We start from the raw sequence: 16,052 nt of genomic DNA, 5'->3' as shown, positions 1-16,052 counted from the left end.
GTCACCTCAATAAAGTCAACTTCTCCCGCAGCTTTTCAGCTCATTACTAAACAACCATAATTTTTTGGGGAAACAGGTTCCTAATTAAAAAGAGGAAGGTATAAAATTCGTGTCCTCTTGAATAAAAAGTACAATATTTTTTTTTCAAATTCTCTTAAATTTCATGTCATTTCCCTGCACATTCATCTCCTGTCCTGTTTTGCGCTCTCAGTTTGAATTTTTTGAATGACACTTACGTGTCTTTGATTCAAAATGAAGCTCATCAAATCAGTAATAACAACATTTTATCTACTTTGCCAGTTTGTGTCATTGTTTTTTATCACTATCATTTTGATGTACTTCAATATCCCAATGTGTCGTTATCCTTGCCGTATCGGCAAGGATAACGATAAGAATAATTATTTATTCTGTTCTGCTAATGAGAACTCCAAGACAAGTCACGTGTATCCTCGCATGTTTGTAATAGATTTTATCATACAGGCGTTTCTAGAAAATCCACGCAACACGAATGCAAAGTGTACACGGAATTATTCGCGCATTCAAAAGTAGGGCCTGCATTTCGTATAACTGTGTCGATGTCAGGTGCACAGAATACGGCATTACATACCGTATGCTATATCACTGCACTAGCTCCAGCGCGCTCGCCAGATAAACAAGCCGGAAACAAGGTCAAGAAAATCTAAATATTTCCCCCAGCGTAAACCAAAACCGGTGTTAATATGGAGGAATTTAATAAAAATAAGCGAAACAGAACAGAACCAAGTGCAGATGAAACGAAAGAAGCTGAAAATAAGGTAGAAACACCGTCAACATCTGCGAGTACGAGTGCGAATTCAAGTTTGACTCCACAACAACAGACCAGCCCGAAAGCGAAACAGACGAATGATGAAGTCATGCAACCACCGAAGAAAAGGCGAAAAGGGTCAGTTTCTCCAAGTTCATCACCATCAAACTCAACATCGCCATCGTCGGGGTCATCGAGCAGGAGATCTAGAGACAACTCGCCTGCCATAGACCTTATTGTTAATAGTTTAATCCGTCAGCGGCACCCGGACGGCGTCGTCGGTGGCTCGCCAACACAAACGGAAAGCCATGGATCGTCTACGGGACAGGCCTCCGACGTGATCTCGTACATACCGCCCCCACCTCCGTATCCAAGCTGGCAAAGCCCGCAAAGAGTCGGCACGCCGCCACAGTCCCTGGGCCTGGCACCGACCCGTAGGCAGCAGGCTGGTGTGGAGTCTGGTGTTGGAATCTTACGAGATGGTGCAGGCTGGCCAGGGTTTGGGAGTGAAGAAGAGATGGGGATGAGCTCCAGTGGAGCAGAGGAAGATGAAAGGAACAATAAATATTCCGGTAGGTAGACCATAAATATTATAGATCCAATTCTAAATTTATTTATTTTTTACCTTCGATCTATAATAACCATATTATAGGCCTAAATTGTTAATGCTGCAATTGCGCTGTGGGGGTCTTATTTATTTTGATATCTAATGGGATGAGCCTAAACTGTCGGGCATGACGTTAGCGAGAAATTAATGTAGCCTAGTTATCTAAGACCCCCAATAAATTGAACCTAATTCCATCCCCAAAACAAGGTTAAAATATGTTAATATTTTGCAATTTTGTCAAACCTTAAAAACCTTAAATCATTTACAAAATTGCAGAGATGTACATGTCAGTACCACTTATTTACATAAAGTTTGGGTTAAATGATTTCAATTTACATAGCTCAAGAAAATCGCATTGCCATTAGACTTTAAGTGTTTTATCCATAAGTTTACATCTATGTCTGACAAAAATACACATACACACACTTGATTGTAATATTACCTCATTGGGTGTGTCAGACTTGAATGTTGGCCTACTTGAATTGTGAAAAAAAAAGAAAGGACAATATGTAGAAGTCATTGTACCCTCTACAATATCCCTCTACATGTAAGATCACCCCTTCATTGCTCATCATGGGTAAAAAGGGTGAATAATGATTACATTGTGAAACTGCATAGCACCCATTCTAAAGGCCTATATAAAAGCAATTACAAGGGATATTCTTGAATCTTGTGAGTGGAATGCATTTATGAGGACTTCTAGGCTAAGGTTTCCATTTTTGTTCACAGCTTGTTCCTTTTCTCTTTCATGGGGGGGGGGGGGGGTATGTGCTATTAACATTTCTTGATCATGTTGCTTATCTCTACATTCCAGAATAAATCATTGCATAACTCTTTCAACTGCAAGTTACATAACATTGATTGTTGTACTGTATAAACAAATTGGCATACCTAAAATCTTTTGCTGCTGAGAATGAACATTGTTTGCAACTTTGTCAACACAAATGCTGTTCTTGACAACCTGCAAACTTGCCACAGGTTATCCAGACATAGCAACAAGTAATGCGAACTGGAATCCAAGTGTTCATTAATCAATAACAATGATCCAAGAGGAATGTGTTACATGTACTGGGTTCCTGTGCAAAGAAACAATTTGCTTATGAATAACTTTATTATTCTAGTTTTAAACACAATTTGCTACTCCTGATTCAAATTTAATGAAGTACAACAAAATAATAAGAGGACACGTCCTGTAATCTATTCAAGCTGGTATTTGATTGCATTTTTGGTATAAAGTCTCTAGGTTTTCAGGAATAAACTGTGTTTTGTGTTAAGAGTATAGTATGCATAACCTTTGAGTAGGTGTGTTTGAGAAACTGTCAAGTGCCACAAAATGTTTGAATCACCAGAAAATGCCAGAATAAAGAGATTAACTCCATTCAGCTGAGTCAAATGTATGCATACAGAAATTCATGCATTGTAATTGATGGACAAAATTTGGCCCAAACATTTCAGCCATTTTGTCAAATTTTCATGTAAGGGCAATTCTCCTTTTTTCTATTGTTGTATTGATACAATGAACAAAAAAAAATTGACAATGGTTTCACCTTCTCCACAGGCACTGTGTAACCTATTTTATCATTAGATAATGGTAAATAGTTGTGCACAAGAATTTTTTTGATGTACATGCAATGCAATTATCCACTTCTCTTTGCAAATTGCCTGTATACAATATGACTTGACGCCCCTTTAGAATAATTCTGAACTATTCCAGAATTTTATGAATGTCTTTTTTGTCTGATTTTATTCTTTACATAAATAGAGTTTGATACATTTAGACTATTGATATATCCAAGTCAGGTGAAAAATTACACAGGGGCTCGGGGTGATTGGCCCAAAATGCTCTTAAGTGCCATGGTATATGTTGGAAATTTTAAAAAGAGCCCCGGAAAATCCCCAGCTCAATGAAATGTAAAGCTTACTGTTACCGGTACTCAATTTATCATAAGGCAGTTGGTTACAGTAGGTAAGGAAAAAAAAGGCCCCCCCCAAAAAAAAAGAAGAGAAATACAACATTAATACAAATGAATAAAATAACAGAAATGAATACAAATATTTAAGATGAATAAGTAAAAAAACAAATTGTATTTTTTTGCCTGACCCAAGTTGTTTTGTGACTGTCCTATCCTTCAGGTTTTGAATGGCAGTGGGATGACAATGCTAAGTCTAATGCATGCTGTCTTGCCAAAATGAAGACTGAAGTGAGGTTTCATCTAGATTACAGCTGTGGGACTGCAGCAGCCAGGGGATCAGAGAACATGAAGGATGGTCAATTCTTCTGGGAGGTCAAGATGGTCTCGCCGGTCTATGGCACAGATATGGTGAGATTTGGCACAGTGCTGCTTGATATTAAGTCTATTCAGTTGTCTAAGATTATCAGGGTTGGGCGGTAAATACCGGTAGCGGTAATTACTGGTGGTAAATACCGTCCGGTAAATAAGATGGGCGTCCGGTAAATATGTAAAAAATGGGAAATATGATTTATAATTCTTTTTTTTCAATAATTTTAGTTGTTCTTTACCTCAACAAATGAAAATAGTGTTCTGAAATGATTCGAATTACAAAACTCATAGTAGAAACACACAAACAGATAAAATCCATACTGCATACATGTACATACCCAAACACACATAGGATCTAAGTCCACGCATACGTACACAAACTCAAATTATGTTCCTGGAAATTGAATAATCATATTAAAACATAAACAAATATTTCTCCCAGGTTTTACTTTTAATACATGCCATTGTATCTCATTACGATATGATTTTTGTTTTTAAGTGTGAATAAAGCTCAGTATTCTACTGAATGTAAAGGAGTTATATATGCATTTCACACTGCACTTTTTTCCTTAACCCCGGGAAATTGGTGGGGCTACAGGGGGGGGGTCGTATACCCCTTTCACAAACCCAATAATTTGGTCGTAAAATCGAAGCGGGACAAGAGTTATCCGCATTATTTCGATGCTGCAATTATTCGCATAATAGCAGCATCGGGACCAGATTTTGGCTTTGTGAACGCATTTCCAAAGTAATGCGGATAATTGCCATGGTGCGGTCACAAATGGTCACCCTTTTCCAACACAACCCCATCGGAGGGGGCGTGTGCAGTTGCGATGACAATTATCCGCCTTTTTCAGGTCGGGCGCTCGTAAAAAATAGTGCGGATTATTTTCGGAGTTTGTGAATGCAATTTTTATTGAATTATCCACATTACTCTTAGGCGGATAATTGGAGGATGGGTTTGTGAAAGGGGTATTAGCCCCACCAATTTCCCGGGGTTAAGCTTGGCCCACTTCGTTTTCACACTTCGTTTTCACACTTCGTTTTAGCAAAGTGGGCGAGCAAGGTAAATAGTGCCGTACTATCTGGTCCTGCAAAAAAGCAGGGTTAGCCAGCTTATTGTAGTGCTAGCACCACAATTGCAGTGCTAAGAGAAGCAGTGTGAAAACGAAACAGGGCTAAGGAAAGTGGGGCTAAGCATTAGCCAATCACAGAAGTCGAAATGCATGTTAATCACGCTCTCTTAATCACGCTCAATATTTATGAGCTGAGGGATAGTCCGGGGTTAAAGCATTAACCACGGTTGAGCAGATAGTATGGGGTTAAGAAAGACAGTATAAATAAAAAAAAAGATAGTATGGAGTTAAGGATAGTCCAGGGTTAAGGATAGTAGGGGGTGAAGGAAATGCAGTGTGAAAAGCATATTAGTGTGTACATGTTTCAATATGTACTAGTGGTTGCTAGTTTTGAATTTTGATATTGCTTACAGAAAAAGATCTTTTTGTAGCCTAAAAATTACACAACTCGGATTATGCCATTTTTAATGTTGCAGTTCTTTTAATATAACTTTTAAAAGGAGTTTTAAAAAACAAACACACACTCACACAAATGGTACACACCAGAGCAACCATACACACCACCTTTGTTTTTATGTTCAAAATTTGACAATCCCTATAGAAAAGTGAGTGGAAAATTATATTTCCCGGTGAAAAGTGGTAAATACCGGAAAAAAGCGGTAAATACCTCCTATTTCCCGGCGTCTGGGAAATATGCCAACCCTGAAGATTATCCAATTATTTTTTGTCTTATTTTAATTTATATGGGCAACATTCTAGCCTGTAAATCTTAAGAGAACATTACTCATAATTTGACAGATATGTGTCGTGCCATTACAATACTCAGCCACTTGACTAAAGATACTCAATGGGTACTTGCGGTGTGCTTTATATTTACACCGAATCTTATGTCAGAATTTGTCATTTAGTATTTCAATAATGCATACATGGCACAGTTTCATATGATTTCTGTATTATAAGACCTGGAATAGCAATTGATCAGACAGTTGTTTCTGATGTTTGCACATGATGGTAAATGTAATGAATTATAAAAAATCAGCCATACCGTAGACCACTACATATAGGTATTGTGATACCGGGCCCAGATTTCAATCTACAAAAAGGGTAACTTGATAAATTTTGGAGTTTGTTTTGTCTCTGACAGATGATAGGTGTTGGTACGCAGCAAGTTGATCTAAATCAGTACTCTAGGGCTTTCTGTAGCATGCTGGGACACGAGCCAAGCAGCGAGAGCTGTGGACTCTCCTACACTGGTCGCTTTCAGAAGGGAGGCATCGGTCGTATGTACTGCAGCAAGTTTGGCCAGGGAGCAATCATCGGCATGCACCTGGACATGTGGTTTGGAACTCTCACCTATTACAGGAATGGGAAACATCTAGGTAGGTCCGATTTATTGTGCATTTTGAGCCTGCCACACACTACACGATCCGATGACATGGATTAAATGTGGAAGATCCCAAGAAATACAGAACTTTGTTTTATTTAAGTTTGGCATAATGTTTAGAGTACTGATTTTAGAATTTTTAGAATGGTTAAAAATTGATATCAGATTTAAGTCTCAGCTGATGTCATACAATTTGAAATTTATTTTTGTAGGTTGGAATGTTCATACATGTATCAAAGCTATTACAAGTTCTTTTGAAAATTGAATTGTGTTTGATGAAGGAGGCCAGGCAACCTATTAAAAGGAGAAGAAAAGTCTAAATGTTGAATTGTAGACAGAAAAATCCAAGGAACTGATCAATGAAAATTTGAGAAAAAAAAATAAGGAAAAAGTTATGAGCATGAACATGTTATGGAGATTCCCCGTGGGCAATGCAACCAAGATGTGTGATGTCACACATGAACATCTTTCAGTGGTTTTGGTACATATTCTAATTACAATATATATTTTTCATTGGAACATTATGGGAGGACATATAATCCAGATTTCACAACATACACAAACATCATGGGTCTACAAAAAATTTGTTCTATCATTAGAATGAGCAGAAAAAGATATTTGTGGATTTCTTTTCCCTTGACAAGATTTGGACGACAACATTTCCACCACTAAAACAGTTGCTGGTGACAACCCAACTCTTTTGGCACTTAACAATTATTACCTTGGCTTTAGCAAGCTGCCAATAAGACACTTCATCAAGAATGAATTCCTGCCATGCATTTAGTTTACCTTAGTCAAGTTTTACATTTGAAGATCATTGTCTTGCCAAAGGACATTAGTTCTGCGAGAGGATATAAATTCTGTACCTTTGATTAACTAAAGGTCTCTCATGTTCTGATTTGTAGGTGTGGCAACCAGGAATCTACTGGGTAAGACATGGTATCCCATCGTCAGCTCTACAGCAGCCAGATCCAGCATGAGATTAGTCAACACCAAGTCATTCCCCAGCAACCTTCAGTTCTGGTGCTGCCAGGCCCTCAGAAAAGCTGTCCCGCCCGAACACAACGTCCTGGACGTGGTACCGCTCCCTCCGGGCCTCAAGAACTTTCTGGACGACAATCTGTCGTGGCTGCTCAGGGCGCACGTGGAGTGCAAGACGAAGGAAACACAGACGGTGCTTAGCATGATGTCAAAGAGATGGAAAGAAAAGATGGACCCGGAAGATGAGGATGTATGATGGAATGCCATCGAAAGCTTCCTTCAAAGAAGATGAATTAACCTATTGGAAAGAGAAATCTAGAGATGTCTTTATTAATCTTGAGGGAACTGCTAGAGTGCAGTAGTCAGTGTCTTTTGTGTCGATGTGGAGACAATGCTGATGTTTTAAACTTGTTTGTGCCAATGGTTGGTTCACATTTTCTTGCCATGGAATAGATTTTGATATTGTCAACCACAGCATATATTCATTCAGACATCTTTTGAGCTTTGGTTGGGCTGACAGTATTCTTAGAGATTTGAAACAAGTACAATGTGTGCTTCATTAAGCAGCTTTCAACTTGGAGGAATTGCAATCAAATGCCAGAATTTTATTGATTGATACTGACATCTTTAAATTGGCTAATCATTTTGATTGAGCTTTTCTTGTAGAATATAACTGAACTTGAGATTCACCGTCATCAATAGAGGTTATATTTAGCTGATCATGTTGACTGAATGGCATGTGGTCATACGTATATCACATGGTCATTAACGTGTCTGTGTATCTATATGAATCTTTTTGAATAAGCATCAATCTAGCCTGCAAAGCCTAATTCAGTGCTTCGTTAAAAGTGTTGTGGACATGCCTGGAAGATGTTGACAGTTCCTTGAGGGGGGGGGGGGGGACAATGGATGGGGGTATTACATGTACATGAGTTCAATATGCACTACCCTCAATGTTCTCATATTCAGTACTACCAACAATGAATAATATGTACATTGCGGTGGTAATTAAAACAACTACAGTGATAAAAATTAATATTTTTCTGCTTGAATTCAGTCTGTCATTTTATATTCCCCCCCTAACAATATTGGGCTACATTCTTCTACACACACTGTACATGTACATAAAATTCCCGGAGGAGGAAGGAATATTATATGAATCAATTTCTATAATTGACGTCTACGAATTCTTTAACACACTGTATATGGAGTTGAATTCAAGAGTGTAATCTGGGGATTTATTTATTTCTTTCCGGCCAGTGCTTGTTGACATTTGAAATCGATGTACAAGTGGTTTGCGTGCAATGGAGATTTTTAACTATGGTAATATTTTTATAACTCTGTACATTTATGATTTATTTTTAATGTAATTTTAATTGGTATATTTCCCTGATAATATGTACAAGACCCCAATGTATGTAACTCTGCCTTAAGGGGACAACGAAAAAAAAGGAAAAAAAGAAAATGGAATAAAAATTGAAAAATTTTAAGGCATTGAGACAAAATAGGAAAGCTACATGTAGTAGATAAACTTTCTTGTGAGGGCTTGAGACCAGGTACATGTAGGGTTTAAAAAGTGGTCAAAGTCCTTTCATATGTTTATGTGTGCAAGTGTTTACATGTATTTTTTATTCTGTTTATACAAAATGGTAGGTATTGTATCCTTTCTCATTATTTTCAAGTTATTTTGAATGTTTTTAACATACATCCAAAGCATGAAAAGTGAATATATGGCAATTATTTTGCACTACAATTTAATATTAAATATGTACATCAAACTTGTTTATTTCAGATGAACAGTTTAACACTAACATTGGCAAACAGAGCAGCTTTGTATATGTGGTACGCTGTAAAACAAAGATGGCAGGATCATTTTGGGGGTCTGTAACACAAAGGTCAGTGATTGATCTTACACTTGATTGTAATGATTGATTGTACATTGTAGCCAATGCAATCAATCATAAAATAATTGTTCTATTATTGATTACTAAGCTTTGTGTTATGGGCCCTTGGTCTTGATATTAAAAAAGGGTAACACTGTAATCCAGTATTATATTGAATGTTAGTTTATGCAGTGTATGCTTGTTATTCCAAAAGTTTTTATTTACTCCAAAGCTATATTTCCACCCATTCAAATTGCATAAACCAAAATGTTTGAAATGATAATCTGAACGTTATTCTGAAGGTTCGTTAATCGAAAATCTAATGGGGTTTGTAAATCTGACATTGTAAGACAATGAAGGAAGGACCATTATATACATGTACCAAAGGTTTGATTGTCTGAAAATGGAATATGGTTTGTTAGTATGTAACTACATGTAATAACCTAGATATGAACCTTGTTTCATTTGGGACTGTCAAATCTTATTTTATTTTATAGAATGGCAAACCTTATTTCATTGTTGGATTTACAGATTAACAAGCATTCAAAAGAGTAAAATTTTTAATATTTCATTGTTGGATTTATGTATTGACAAACCTTCAGAATAACAAGCCTTACCAGTATTTCATTGTTGGATAATTTTATGGATCAAAAACTATTCAGAATAGTAACATAGCTTTTTTTTCATTATTGGATTTCTGGATTAAAAAAACGTTTTCAATAATAAACTTTTTTATCAGATTCACAAACCTATGGATTAAGACATCTTCAGAATATGAAGCTTTCAAAGTATTTGAACCTTTAGGATAACAAGCTGTAATTGATATTTGTTATATGTGCCTTTAAAAAAATGTCACAGCTCTTGAAGGTAGAGAAAAATTTGTAATATTAAAGGAAAAAAACCCTAATAGATGGAAGTTGCAAATATAAATTTTACATTTATGATTGTTTCCTAACATTGTGCTGTGGTCTCAACGATGAAGTATTTATTTATTGTGCTGTTTAATGAAAAGAAATGATATGCTTAACAGAGAATCACCTTGCTGGAGAAACACACTAAAGTTACAAAATGTAAATTGATTATTTCAATACATTTTAACTACCATGAGCGGTAACATTTACAGTAAATGTACTAAGGCAGCTGTTGTACTAATATCAGCATTATAACATTAGTTTGCAATGCCTAAACATATGTATTTAGCAATGTGGACATGCCAAGCCCTACCATAATATGAATATGCCAAGCAATGCTGTTAAATACCCTACATGTATCATGGTTCATCAGGCTTTTTGATTGTGCTTCAAATTTTGACATGTCCAGAATATCTCTAGGGAGGGGGGGGGGGGGGGGGCAGTGAAGTGACAAAGTATTAACCAAAAAGTTTGTTCTGTGTACCAAATCAGGATTGCAAGAGATCACACTCCAAAATAGATGCTGTACTGTAGTTTGGATTAAGATACAAACATGACCAATTTTATGTAGTTCAAAATGTTCAAATTTGCAAGCATTCACCCTTATTATGTTAGTATTGCTTCTTATGCCAGTATTCTTTGATTCTGTAGAACTCTATTAAATGATAGTGTGAAGAGTGCCTCTGGTAGGCAAACAAAAAGACCACCAAGAATTTTTATGTTAAAATGTAGCGCTGGCGCAGCATGTCTTTTTGTTTATAAAGTCGTCACGTCGATGCAAGAAGTCGTGTAACACCACACTTCTGCGCTTGACATGCGCACAAAAACACCTTCAGCAGCACGCGTAAGTGCTTTGTGCAAGGGTTTTTCTGCACTGCTGCGTGAAAATGTTTTGCTATGGGTGTTTTTGCTTTGACACGGCAGAGTATGTATTTAAACGATTTCTCTACTTGACAGAAAATAAGGTTTTAAAAACTTAATACCGGTAGATTTATATAAATCACTTTTGTTCATCTGGGCCCTGAAACAGAGAAAATTTGCATTCAGTGGTCCTGTTGAGTACAATGTTTGCAACAGATCGTAATCTTTTTTAACCTGGCCAAGATACATAAGCCATAAGAGTAAAAGGCACAAGTTTCTTTTGAAATATATTCAATCAAAATCTATCTATGTTGTGTTGAGCGGTGTTTATAGATACATGTTGTAGATAAGATCTTATTAAAAAAGCTCTCTTGCAGGATTTCGATGTAAAATAATGCCCGTTGTCAATGAATGAAATTGCTATGAGCTGTACATATTGTATTAAAATGATTAAGCCGATATTAACACTTTTTGTTAGATGTCATTCTTTGAAAGTTGTATACACTGAAGAATTTTTTTTATTGGCTGAATAGGATCGCTTGTTTAATTAACTTTAATATTGTTGAGAACCAATATCCATGGCAGTTAAAAACATCAAGCCATTGTTAATCTACTTCCAGATGACTTAAACAGATATCTATTTGCTGATGTACCATGCTATCCAGAGCGTATGTCAGGCCGAATCAACAAGCAAAACCAAAAACATGATTTTTTTTCTGAAGAGTACAGGTGATCGTAATTGCGTGATCACTCTGTACGTTGTTGAATAAAATTAAAATTATCTTGGACTTGACTAGGCCATTGTATCAGATGTTTGGCAAAACACAGTACACAACAATATAAAAGAGGGATGAACTGCTAATGAGATATCCCTAACCTGGCCATAATACGATCAAGTGGAATGCACTATGAATGATAAAAAATAAAGCTTTTTTAAAATCTTATTGCAATTTTTTTGCATGCATGTTGTGATCAGTCATGAAAATGATTTGCTCACTGATGTACATTATCAACCTTACTGTGATCATTGAAATATAACATACAATGCTTCAATGATCATAACTTTTTTTTCTGAAAGATGAAATGATATGCTTTCATTTGAAAAAACAACTGATACATATTGTTGGTATTTTGTATGATTTTGTAGGAAAAGAGATACAAGTCTTTAATAATCGCACCCCCTGTAGAAAAGTCAACGAGGAAAACAGAAGTCAACTAGGAAAACATTCGTTCATCCAAATTGTTTGCGAAGAGAAATAGGAATTGAAATACTAAGCAATGATGTTTGACCCCAAAGTTTTTAACCAATTTTTTCTTTTATACTTACAGATTTATTTTTACACTTACTTTCTTCGCTTAGTTTGTTTAATGCTCTATCATACATACTTATGTCTTGCACATGATCAGTTGTTCCCTTTTCTTTCCCTTTTTCCCCTTGCACCAGATTATTATGCCTTTCTTTGTTACCTGTTTGACCCACCTCTCACTATTTCTCTTGCCATTCATCTCTTCCTCACACCCTCTATCACTGTTTTGTTCCAGATCCTGTTTGATGTTGCCTGCCTCATATCTTAATCCCTCTTGGCTTGAGGTCTCTCTTTTGGCCTTACACTAACTTCCCTTTGTGTCTGCCTACTCCTTTTCTTTCATCCCCTTCATTAACCTGATTGGTCATCTCTTCTCACTAATGCCCCTTTTGTCTCCTTGTTTCTAGTGTTGCTGTTGGATGTCTGTGGTCTATATTATGGTTGTTCTACATGTACTTAATGTTTGTCATTTTGCCTCCGATGAAGATTCTGCTAGGATCGAAAGCTTAGGCCCCTTTTGACTCCAATTTTTTCATTAAAACGCCATTTGAAGAGCAATAACTTTTCTGCTCATATATATTCTAAAATGAAAAAAATAAAATGTATAAGTCACCCTTTGCTCTCTCTTGATATAATTACACACATCTCAAAGATACAGATTAGACTTTTTGAGTAAAAAAACAAGGTATATTTGATGAATAAATATCTGCATACATTTATGTCACAATAGGATACATGTACTACATCAGAATAAGAACATAAATACATCATGCCCTGAGTTTGACATCTTTTAATAATGGAATTAATCTTGCTGAAACCATATAAATAAATATTTGGTGTTGCAAATAAAGATCACAAATTGTTGTCATTATACAAGAACTTACATTTTTATTGACATTTGAATCGTACTCTAAATAATCGAAAGTCATCAGTGAAACATAAAAATGAGAAATTGAGATCTCAAAGCTAGAGCACTATTTCATTTTGGAAACTATCTGAAAAGTTCATACTTCAAATCAATAGATTGACTCATCAATTGATGATCATATATCTTGCAAAAAAGCTCCTGAACAAATTGGATATATCCCAAATTTGCTGATTTTTAAATTTTAGTTGATAGTTCATGGATGATTTAATGAAATAATAAGAGACTTCAGATTCTTCACAAAATGCAAACAATGCCCATCTCCATTTGGCACAAGTTCATCTAATACTTTGCTTCAAATTTCAAATGATAAAGGTCAAAATTGTAGGTTTATGTTCTAGAACATAATGACCTCTTTGAATGGCAACAAAGAAAAACAAATAAAGGAATTACTGATCGTAATTGCAAACAAGTGGAATGCCTCTGGCCGTCTCACCTGCATCACACGATTCAACAGAGCAGCAGTGCTGACTTTGAAAACTACTATAACTCACACAAGATGTTCAGTGATACTTGGTTACTCTTATTTCGACGTTTTATGAATTAGACTAATACACTTACAGAGATAGGATGGTAATTCAACAAATAGCCCCAATACGGCCAAAGTTCATTGATCTCACATGACCTTTGACCTTGATCATGTGACCTGAAACTTGCACAAGATATTCAGTGATACTTGATTACTCTTAGGTCCAAGTTTCAAAAGTCAGATCAATAAACTTGCAAAGTTATGATAGTAATTCAACAGATACCCTCATTATGGCCAAAGTTCATTGACCTTTGACCCTGGTCATGTGACCTTAAATGCGCACAGGATGTTCAGTGATACTTGATTACTCTTATGTCCAATTTTTATGAACTAGACCAACATACTTTCAAAGTTATGATGGTAATTCAACAAATACCCCCAATTCGGCCAAAGTTCATTGACCCTAAATGACCTTTGACCTTTATCATGTGACCTGAAACTTGCACAGGATGTTCAGTGATACTTGATTACTATTATGTCCAAGTTTCATGAATCAGATCCAAAAACTTTTAAAGTTTTGATTGTAATTCAACAGATACCCCCAAATCAGCCAAAGTTCATTGACCCTAAATGACCTTTGACCTTGGTCATGTGACATGAAACTCTACTAGGATGTTCAGTAATACTTGATTAACCTTATGGCCAAGTTTCATGAACTAGGTCCATATACTTTCTAAGTTATGATGTCATTTCAAAAACTTAACCTCAGGTTAAGATTTGATGTTGACGCCGCCGCCGCTGCCCCTGTCGGAAAAGCGGCGCCTATAGTCTCACTCTGCTATGCAGGTGAGACAAAAACGATAACATAAAAAAGTACCTTCATTTGGAATTCAAATTAAAGTAGCGCAAGAGAATCTCTTTTCTCAAGCATAAGACATTTTCTCCAAATTTCTAATTCAAAGAATTACTTTGAACTTTGATACCCAGCTTACTGCTTCAATAATTCAATATTTCACAAATATAAAATAGTTTTCTTTCATACAATTTTTTCTTTAAAAATGATTTAAATGATGAAGTGGCAAAATATGAATAGGAAGGCACATGACAGGTTTATAATAATTGTCCAAAATAAGAATAAACTAGAAAAAAACTCTCAAAATTATTACTACTCGATACTCTTACAATAAATCTGAATTATTAACACACAAAATGACTTCATCAGTAAAGACATGTTGTCCTTCTTTCCATTCACAATGAAGTTCCAAAGTGATGATGTCACATATTTTTTTTCATTTCAGCATGTTTGATACCATATTTCGGTGGAACATGGTGAAATCTACCCATAATCCAAAATTGTTGGGAAAATCAGTTCATTTGGGCCCAAGATATGACCTCATGAATACATAATTAGCTCAATTGAAGTCAATGTCTTATTGGCCTGGCTCAAAAAATTTAGAAGCTGGACCACTAATACACTGAAAACATCTAGGTATAAAATATAATCTGAAATGCAAAACTAAGTGATGATGTCACACTTCAGTAGTTTATTTATTTTATTCAACATCTCACACACTGACACTTGTCCAAGCTGCTAAATTACAAGGATATATCCTATCAATTAAGGAAAAAGTCAAGGGATTATGTTCCTCCGTGGTTTTTATAAAGACAGAACATCATTTCCTTTTTGTGTAAATTGAACAGGGATTAGCCAACACTTCCTGGTTAATATCAGGAAAAAGAAACACAGAAGTTTTATCTGACTAACTAATCCTTCCACAGCGCTCGTTTCATGATAATGTATGGCTTTGTTTAATACCTTGTTCCAATGTACATGTACCAGATATCAGAGTAGACATGCAATATGAATTATACAGCTAATAATAACAATGGGCATTTGTATAGTGCCACCATTTGCTTTCTCAAAACTATCTAGAATCTTTTAAGGTTGAAGGTATTTGAGGACTTAAGCTGTTGCATCTGTGCCATTTCCCTGATCAACTTATCCCTCATTACTTAGGAAACAGAAATACAGTGACATTTCTTGACATAATATCTTCTACAAATTGTCTGTTGCCATGGTAACATATTCGGTTGAGGAAGGAAAACGTAAAGACTTGATCTCAAGTGGTGCTTGAGCCCATAGCATACAAATATTCTGAACATCTCTGGACATAATGAACTGCATATAGTACTAGATTTCAAATTTGATTAGGAACAATGGCCTCTCCTCAAAAGCATTACAAAGAAATCTTCTGGAAAGTCACTTTATAGTACGATAAAATTATTTTGTTTGCTGGTATTCCTTTTTTTGCGTAATGTAACAAAGACATCATTACAATTTCACAAGCATGTTCTTGATAAAACCTTAAAAACTTATGTACACATTTTCCCATGCAAAAATATAGCTTTACACATTTTTCTTTGGCAATGGCAGTTTATTTACCGACATTTTGGTCTTGTATTTTATGTACATGATAGGCATACATGTATGTAATGGATTTACATGTTAGGACAAAAAAAAAACACATATTATGTTATGATAAAATAATCAAAATAGAAATTATTTTAGGATTCACAACTTC

At 35.7% G+C, this 16,052-nt stretch overlaps 1 protein-coding gene across 1 annotated transcript; it reads left to right on the top strand.

Moving 5' to 3' along the window:
- The first annotated feature begins 612 nt into the window (after positions 1-612).
- On the top strand, positions 613-11,234 carry LOC121422234 (SPRY domain-containing SOCS box protein 3-like). The gene is made up of 4 exons (XM_041617142.1): positions 613-1,356; positions 3,525-3,712; positions 5,894-6,128; positions 7,039-11,234. The coding sequence occupies exons 1-4, from the start codon at positions 720-722 to the stop codon at positions 7,368-7,370; spliced, it is 1,392 nt and encodes a 463-aa protein (XP_041473076.1). The 5' UTR covers positions 613-719; the 3' UTR covers positions 7,371-11,234.
- The last annotated feature ends 4,818 nt before the right edge of the window (positions 11,235-16,052 follow it).

The sequence above is a fragment of the Lytechinus variegatus genome, chromosome 10 (assembly GCF_018143015.1).
Source record: "Lytechinus variegatus isolate NC3 chromosome 10, Lvar_3.0, whole genome shotgun sequence".
Classification (NCBI taxonomy): domain Eukaryota; kingdom Metazoa; phylum Echinodermata; class Echinoidea; order Temnopleuroida; family Toxopneustidae; genus Lytechinus; species Lytechinus variegatus.
The sequence above is the reverse complement of the archived record's forward strand: the minus strand, read 5'-3'. Positions and strand labels throughout refer to the sequence as shown.